Raw genomic sequence first — 8958 nt, forward strand, 5'->3', positions numbered from 1 at the left:
TATATATATATATATATATATATATATATATATATATATATATATATATATATATGACATATACAGTATACAGAATATACATATACAGTATAGGCCAAATTACACATTTGTAATGTTTTTGAAAGAAGTTTCTTCTGCTCATCGAGCCTGCATTAATTTGATCAAAAGTACATTTTAATTTTAATATTGTTATATATTATTACAATTTAAAATATTTGGTTTAAATTTATTATACTTACAATGATCCTTTATTTCCATGATGCAAAGCTGAATTTTCAGCATCATTCCTCCAGTCTTCAGTGATCATAATCCTTCAGAAATCATTCTAATATGAGGATTTATTAAGAATGTTGGAAACAGTTCTGCTGCCTAATATATTTAATAAATAAAAGGTTCAAAGGAACTGCAATTATTCAAAATCAAACTATATTTTCAAATAATATAAATCTCCTTTACTATCAATTTTTATCAATTTAACACTTCCTTGCTGAATAAAATTATTGATTTAAAAAAGAAAAGAAAAACAAATTACTGACCCCAAATTACTGACCAGAAGTGTATATTGTTGTTACAAAAGATTTCTATTTTTAAAAACATTTGCATCTTTTTTTTTAAATTTATTTACTTCTTATTCATCAAAGTATTATAAAAAATATTTATCACAGGTTAGGGTAAAAATATTAAGCAGCAGAACTGTTTCCAACTTTGAAAATAAATCCTCATATTAGAATGATTTCTGAAGGATCATGTGACACTGAAGACTGGAGATCCTGAAAATTCAGCTTTGCATCACAGAAATAAATGATCATTTTAAGTATAATAAATTCAAAACCAATTATTTTAAATTGTAATAATATATCACAATATTATTTTTTTTTCTGTATTTTTAATGCAGGCTTGATGAGCAGAAGAAACTTCTTTCAAAAACATTACAAATAGTAATGTGTCGAAAAAACTGGTGGCCTGTAGTGTGTGTGTGTGTGTGTGTGTGTATTCTGAAAATTTCAGCTTCCACAAAAAATAAATAAATCTGAAATTCTGAAATTTCTCAGACTGCTAGTAAGCTATTACGTGAACTTGACATATGTCTGCTAATGTTTCATAATGTTGTTAAGATTGACGCATTGCTTTTAGTTGATAAGGCATGTATCATGCATTTAGTAAACCTTATATATATATAACTTTATACTCTCAATTATTTATGAATTTGTAATTTACCAATTAAAATGCATCTTCTGTATCAGAAGCATCTTATATATATATATATATATATATATATATATATATATATATATATATATATATATATATATATATATATATATATATATATATATATATTATACAATATATATGTTTGCAGTTATGCTCAAATTTGTGAAAACAGCACACTTGCAATATTGGTTAATTATATCACCTTATAAATACAGATCTTGTACATACTTTTTGCAACAAAATCTTGATTTTTGTGAGCATTTGTATGAATTTTTGGTGACATTTTTGACACAATCTCTAATTATTAATTTCTGAATCTGCACAATAAATCAATCAAATCAGAAATAAGTTATTGATTGCATCTGAAACAGCAAGTTTAACATCCAATCACATTAATTATGTTAATAAATAAAGCAAGTAATGCACTGGCAATTTAGTAATATCCCAGCAGTTGTGGTCTTGAAACAAAAATCCTGAGTCCTCTATAGAGACCAATAGAAAACAAAGTACACATCATATGTGGTGGAGACAGAGACGACCAAAACTGTGCAAAATTGGTCTTAAGACCAAGACCGGTATTGAGTACAACACTAGGGGCTAGTTTTTTTATTTATTTATTTCATAATAATTCAGCAAGGATGCATTGAATTTATCAAAAGTTACTGAAAAGTAATTTATGGGATTTCTGTTTCAAATGTTTTTGGACCTTTCTATTAATCAAATAATTCTAAAATATGCTTTCAATATTGATAAAAACTCACAGGAATAGGAATTACACCAGCTCATCACAGGAATAAATTACATTTTATAATAAAAATAAAATTGAAAATAGTTATTTTATGCAGCCTTGGTGAGCAGATTTTCAAAAACATTAGCACGAGAGATATCCAAACTTGAAATACTTTGAATTACTTGTCTAAAAGTTCTTTAAATAGTGTAATATATTTTCTGTAACGAAGACTATTCTCGATCGAGAGGATCTTGAAATGAAGAAATAACTTCAGTTAGCATGAAATTAGCCGCTAGATGCTCTTTATAAGACCTGTTTTCATTCTTTGATAAATCACCAAGGTCTGAAATTCTCAGACTGCTAGTAAGCTATTACGTGAACTTGACATATGTCTGCTACTGTTTCATAATGTTGTTAAGATTGACACATTGCTGTTAGTTTATAGCGCATTTATCATGCATATTTTTGTAGTAAACCTTTTAGCAGAACTTATTGTTATTATCAGTTGTTTATGTTTGATTTCTTCGGTTAAGGAAAGCAATAAAGAAATGGGAACTCTTTTTGTATGCATATTCAATCCTGCCATCTGCTGGCACAAGTGAGTAAATGCAAGTTTGATCAAAGAAAAAAAATTAAAATAAAAAATTAAGCAGCAAAACTGTTTTCAACATGTTTTTGAACACTCAAACTGGTTCATATTATGCTGCCTGTTTTGTTGTTGTTATGAAAGTATGCCTGAAAATATATGTATTCTAGACATTTTCATCATTTGGAATCATTGAAGTATGCACTCCATTTAATGAAGTTAAACTTCTGTTTTAATTCTGGCATAATGGATGATGCTATTTTCTTGTGCATGTCGTACCCCATGAAGACATGTGCTCAGTAGTGCAACTCATATTTTGCTAAATAATTTCCACGGATACATTGACAATGTCCATCAATCAAACGTCATCCACCTCATCCAGTTTATGCTCCACTATCACATCATGCCCATGGAATTTAAAATATCCCAAGAACTTCTTTTTCTGAAGCATCAGTGGGAACCACAGGACGTCATCTGCCCACATCTGGCTGAAAGGTATTTTATCCGTGTCAAACCACTGTGGCCTCATCTCTGAAAGACAAAAACTGCTTCAGTGGCAAGTTATTAGACTTTCTGTCTCGGTACGCGTCTCACAAACTGGATCAAAAAGTGATGTGGAGCTGTATTACCGTCTGATTCGGTTGGCTCTCCTTTATAGGTGTCAGCTCTGAAAATGTGGACATCCAGCAATTCTGTTTCTCCAATAAACTCAAATTTGATATTTCCAATCTTGTGGAGGGTGTCAACAGTGAGGCCACTTTCCTCTAGCAGCTCCCTGTCAAATTAAATGGCATTTTGTTTCAGCTGGAAACCAATAAAAGCCAGGAAGATTGAAGAGAAGTAAATAATATCAAACATTTGCGACATTACAAGGTTCAAACTGTTTAACTTTGATCTGTAGCTTCAAGGAAGTGAAAACAGACATTGGAGGGAAAATAATGGCTTTTATAAAATGAAAAATGGTACACCTACAGACTCATAAAAACTTAAAAAAAAAACAAAAAAACATTAAAAAGTAATTACTGTATACAGCAGCATAATCACTGTTCGTGAAAATGCTCAAATATTTGTTGCATTATTTTTGTATTCATTATTTTTTTATATTGTTTTGATGCAATGGTTACCATTTATTCTTTTTCATAGTGTGATTTTTGGTGAACTATAGTGTCTGTTAGAACTGCCTGCAAACCTCATGATTTTTACACATCACAAGTAAATGAGTGTTATTTTATTTTATTTTATTTTATATATATATATATATAATTATATTATATTTTTATATTATATTATATTTTATATTATATTTTTAAAATTATATATATATAATTTTAGTATATATGGATATAATTTTACTATATATGGGCAGATGATGTGACGCATGTTTTTTCTGTAATTAAGTAAATGTTTACGGAACTGCATTTTTCAACTAAAACAACACATGCCAGTGGGGCATAGATCATCATTTTATTTCAATATTATGATTTTGGGACGTAAAATGTTTTTGGTGTTGTTCATATTTCAAGGTGAAAAGCAAAATGTCCTGCGGTGGGACTGTAACAGTGATTCATCAAATGTAAATATTAGTAAAATAAAGCACATATATTTGGAGCAGTTAATAAATGCCTTGGCATTTATATTATTATATATATATATATATATATATATATATATATATATATATATATATATATATATATATATATATATATATAAAATAGCCTTTAATAGTTGCACCAAAAAAAAAAAACTTATTTTAACTATTGGGCAAAAACATATAAAAGTGATAAATTAACTTAAATGGTTAAGTTGTTTTTTGTATACAGCTCTGGAAAAAAATTAAGAGACCACTGCAAGTTCAGAAATCAAACTCCTGTGTGGCATTAGTGCAGAAGTATACATCAGTGAATGGTGTTAGACTCACCGGTGAGCAGCCTGCTCTATGGTCTCTCCTGTCTGGACTTTCCCTCCAAACCCGTTCCACTTGCCTGCTCCAAAGCCTCTTTTCTTCATGCCCAATAATACCCGGCCGGGCTTCACTACCAGCACCAGGGTCAGCAGTTTAGAGGTCAGCATGCTGTAAATTTTATATAATGTAATACAGTGTTATATATTTTATACAGAATTTTTTAGAGTATATATATATATATATATCTATATATATATATCTATATATATATATATATATATATATATATATATATATATATAGGGTCAGCAGTTTACATTCAGTACAGCTTCTTAAGTTTATCCCCGTTGCTTCTTACGTTACCCAAATAATGTTTGACCAAAGAAATACGGTTATATTAGAGGCTTACTTTAATAAATCAGCCGAGCTGGTTTCCCGCGTGTTGCTCGTGATCACATGGGGGCTTCAGATTGACAACAGTGAATTTGGTTATAACAGTGATTGACGTTTAAATTCAGGTTGTTATAGTTCCAAATACAACAGATGATTTACAGATCTGCAAACTAAACTCCGCCTACCTTAGGGTTGTAATCGAGAGTGCAACAGTGAAATGCTCTCGATCAGAAATCCGACTCGTTTCTTTGAATCGGCTCTTTCGAACATAACTAAACGGAAAAAAACAACAACTCAACCATTTCAGTTAATTTATCACTTTTATATGTTTTTTCCCAATAGTTCAAATACGTTTTTTTGGGGCGACTATTAAAGCCTATTATTTGTCCTCGTTCCGACAACTGCAGTTCATTGAAAAGATCCGACTCAAAAGAACGAGCACTTCAAGAATCGGACATCGCAGTGTGCAACAGTCAAATATTCTCGACTAAAACAAAAATACAATAAATGTAAGGGTGGCCATCTGATACAACAGCGAATTTATCACAAACGAATATATACATTAATACATTTAATCAAAATTATTAATAAGTTATCATAAAGACAAATAAAGCACAATAATGTATCTTAACGATTTGAAAAAAATCTGCGCAAAGTTCGCGCATCTTTCACAACATGCGGCAGCGGAGCGGACACCAGACGCACGTGTCAGCTTGTTTTCATGTACACGTGTCAGCTTGTTTTCATGTACTTCATTGATCTCCTCTACGGACCACACATTTGTAAATGATGTGGAAATATATACAAAGGTCGTGCATTCACGTGTCTGCGGTCTCTCTAAAGAAGACTCCTCTGCACATGAAGGGGAAGAGCGCTGCTGACCAAAGATGGCTGATGCGGCAGCTCAATGACCCTTTCGTTAAAGCTGCTCACGTGCAGAATTATCGCTGTAGAAGCGCATTTAAACTGATCGAGATAGATGATAAATACAGACTTCTGAAACCTGGTTTAAGTGTCATAGATTGTGGTGCTGCGCCTGGTGCATGGAGTCAAGTTGCTGTCCAGAGAGTCAACTCAACAGCAGAAAGTAAGTGAGCTGCTGAATTGAATTCAAATGAATAATCTCATATAATATCACATAATATGCATGCCATCTTGGGAACAAATCAATTTCGTTATAAGTAATTTCGTTAAAAACAAAACAAAAGTAAAAATACTAAGTGTGTGTGTGTGTGTGTGTGTGTGTGTGTGTCTGTCTGTCTGTCTGTCTGTCTGTCTGTCTGTCTGTCTGTCTGTCTCTCTCTCTCTCTCTCTCTCTCTCTCTCTCTCTCTCTCTCTCTCTCTCTCTCTCTCTATATATATATATATATATATATATATATATATATATATATATATTAACCGCTTAGGTTTAATTTTTTTAATGGAAAGTTTAAAAAGAAGAGCATTTATCTGAAATATGTTTTTGTAAAAAAAAAAAAAAAAAAAAAAAAACTACTGAAAAAAATTAGCTTACCAATTTCGTTCAAAACATTTATAATTATATATATTATTTATAAAATTTCAATTATATATATATATATATATATATATATATATATATATATATATATATATATATATATATATACATACAATGATTTTTATCATGTGACGATGAATAATTAATTATATTTATAAGTACATTAAAATAGAATGTAGTTGTAATAATATGAATATTTTGATCAAATAAATGCATTTATATGTACGCAAATATAGTTATTGTTATCTTTATGGCTATCATTCTTGGTGTGAACAGGCCTTTTTCCATAGCTGATATAAACACCATACCATTGTTCATTCCAGGTGCAGATCTTCCAAAAGGAAGCGTAATAGGATTAGACATATTACGCATCGCCGCTTTGGATGGAGCTCAGTTTCTGTCCAATCACGACATCACTGCTCCTTCAACTCACATGGCGCTGGAGACGCTTCTCCCTGAAGCTCGAGCAGATGTCATCCTCAGTGACATGGCCCCCAATGCCAGTGGGCTTAGGGAACTGGATCATGAAAGACTGGTCACCATGTGTCTATCAGTGCTGGACTTGGCTGACAAGGTTCTGCGTCCTGGGGGCTCTTTGATTTGTAAATACTGGGATGGAGCTCTGGCCCATAAGCTCCAGCAAAGACTTTCCTCTATGTTTCAAGATGTAAGAACTGTAAAACCAAGAGCAAGCAGAAAGGAGTCAGCAGAGCTTTTCTTTCTGGCGAGGATGTTTAAAATGAGATAGGAGGAAGTATTTTTTCATGCAAATGCAATTTTAATATTCAAAATATAAATAAATATATATTTAATAAAAGAAAGTAGCTGGCTTTATATTGCTTGCCTGTAACCAGAGCAGTGTATTAGAAACAATAAACCCAATATATTATAAACATAAATACATGATATAGCAGAATAAATAGATAGAATAATGAGGCCTTGCATTGTTAACAATGACACGACTGGCATGCATCTGAATTATATGCATCTGAGTATTTTAGTGAATTATTTTATATTTATAGTGTACACTATAATAGTGCATAGTGTATGTTTTCTTTTATTAATCAGTGTTGGGAAAGTTACTTTGAAAATGTAATGGGTTACAGATTACAAGGTGCTTTTTGAGCACTTGAGCTTAACTGAGACATAAGTGTTTCTAGATGTTTAAGAGGCTGTTGTGTCAACCTTGATTTGTTGAAATATGAGGTTTTCATTTTTATTTTTATTTTAGAAAATAATAGGATTGCTTGTCTCTGTTAAAGTCTAGTGCATCTTTGAGTCTACAGTCAGTATGAGCAAATATTTAAAGGGTTAGTTCACCCCAAAATTAAAATTGTCATCACTTACTCACCCTCAAGTTGTTCCAAACCTGTACGAGTTTCTTTCTTGAGCACAAAACAATATATTTTGAATAATGTTGTTAATCAAACATTTGACGGTAGCCATTAACTTCCATAGTGTTTTTATTTTCTCCATTTGGATGTCAGTGGCTACCATCAGCTGTCTGGTTACCAAACAACAACTTACTATAAAAACAACTTGAGGGTGAGTTAATAATGACAATTTACATGTTTGGGTGAAAGACTAACCCTTTAAGTAGGCCTACTGTTAAAATCAGATGTTGTATTGGACAAGATGTATTGGAATTGGTGACTTGTTAACTTGTAATGGAGTCATTTTCACAGCAAGGTGTCTGTACTTTTACTCAAGCATGGTTTCAGGTACTCTTTACACCCCTGGGTACTCCACAATTTTCGTTTGACTCTTGAATTGGTTCTACACCTCACACTGGATTAAGCAATATTCAGTTTGCCAGAAGATGGTGCTCTTGAGTTGCCAACATGAAAGCAGCAGAGTAATAGTTGTACACCAGCAGTGTGAAGAAGACGTGGGAACCATGTTTTCCCCCAACTGTTTGAGAGTCGAGGGCTCAGGAGTTAAAAAATCCTGCATTGTCATTTGCATTTTTAGCAAACTCTTGAAGTGTGGCTTATTTGACAACACTTTAATTTTGTGTTTCCCTAACCGGAAAGCTAAATTGTTTGCATGATACCGAAAAACTGTTTTTCAGTCGCATAGAAAGATGCAATCATTCTCTCATTATAAGCTGAGGAGCTGCAGAGAGGATGGATAAGTGTCTTATAGACAGTATGACTAATGAGAATCCTTTGTCCCTGTAGCAGTGCAGTCTCACAGATATTAGCCTGACATATTATCTCAGACACTCGTTTTCCACTGGCCAGCTGTGAATGACATCCAGCTTGTGCTACTTACATGGAGAGTTTAGACCTAACATTTGTTCAAATATGAAATAGAAACAGAAATAATAAAAGGGGTTTTAATGATTCATAGAGGTTATATTCATCTGTAACCCTCATGGAGTTTTATGGTTATACATTCCTTGCCTATAATGTTCAACTCCTCAAATTTTAAGAAGCTCAAACTGAACACTGCATCCTTGATTTGAAAGCAATAGAAAAGGAATGTCAGGTCCGACTGTGGATTGCTCTAATCTCAAGCTCAGAGAATCTTCAGCTGAGAGACTCAAAAATACCTAAATGAATTCTGCCAGCAGCTCTGGCGCTTTCATATTCGACTGAGCTGCA

General features: G+C 32.2%; 2 protein-coding genes across 3 annotated transcripts; one reads left to right on the forward strand and one right to left on the reverse strand.

Annotated features, from left to right (window-relative positions):
• Positions 1-1542: 1542 nt before the first annotated feature.
• On the reverse strand, positions 1543-5898 carry nudt1 (nudix (nucleoside diphosphate linked moiety X)-type motif 1). 2 transcript variants are annotated; one of them, XM_067420212.1, is made up of 6 exons: positions 5834-5898; positions 5016-5102; positions 4755-4900; positions 4453-4605; positions 3161-3306; positions 1543-3062 (listed from the first exon to the last, which is right to left on the reverse strand). In XM_067420212.1, exons 4-6 carry the CDS (start codon positions 4602-4604, stop codon positions 2890-2892), a joined length of 471 nt encoding a protein of 156 aa, XP_067276313.1. In that variant the 5' UTR covers position 4605; positions 4755-4900; positions 5016-5102; positions 5834-5898; the 3' UTR covers positions 1543-2889. The 2 variants fall into 2 exon arrangements, with proteins under 2 accessions (XP_067276313.1, XP_067276304.1); XM_067420203.1 differs by having other exon boundaries at positions 4847-4900; positions 5834-5892.
• On the forward strand, positions 5563-8631 carry mrm2 (mitochondrial rRNA methyltransferase 2). Its single transcript, XM_067420192.1, has 2 exons — positions 5563-5917; positions 6676-8631. Exons 1-2 carry the CDS (start codon positions 5617-5619, stop codon positions 7098-7100), a joined length of 726 nt encoding a protein of 241 aa, XP_067276293.1. The 5' UTR covers positions 5563-5616; the 3' UTR covers positions 7101-8631.
• The last annotated feature ends 327 nt before the right edge of the window (positions 8632-8958 follow it).

This window comes from Pseudorasbora parva, chromosome 2 (genome assembly GCF_024679245.1).
Source record: "Pseudorasbora parva isolate DD20220531a chromosome 2, ASM2467924v1, whole genome shotgun sequence".
In the NCBI taxonomy this organism is placed as follows: domain Eukaryota; kingdom Metazoa; phylum Chordata; class Actinopteri; order Cypriniformes; family Gobionidae; genus Pseudorasbora; species Pseudorasbora parva.

Bases quoted from the DNA above. Each gene is read 5' to 3' on its own strand.
- nudt1 (XM_067420212.1), bottom strand. From the start codon at position 4,604: ATGCTGACCTCTAAACTGCTGACCCTGGTGCTGGTAGTGAAGCCCGGC. The intron at 3,307-4,452 runs GTGAGTCTAACA...TTAATTTGACAG, and splicing joins ATAGAGCAGGCTGCTCACCG to GGAGCTGCTAGAGGAAAGTG. The intron at 3,063-3,160 runs GTAATACAGCTC...TTTGTCTTTCAG, and splicing joins AGAGCCAACCGAATCAGACG to AGATGAGGCCACAGTGGTTT.
- mrm2 (XM_067420192.1), top strand. From the start codon at position 5,617: ATGATGTGGAAATATATACAAAGGTCGTGCATTCACGTGTCTGCGGTC. The intron at 5,918-6,675 runs GTAAGTGAGCTG...TGTTCATTCCAG, and splicing joins AGTCAACTCAACAGCAGAAA to GTGCAGATCTTCCAAAAGGA.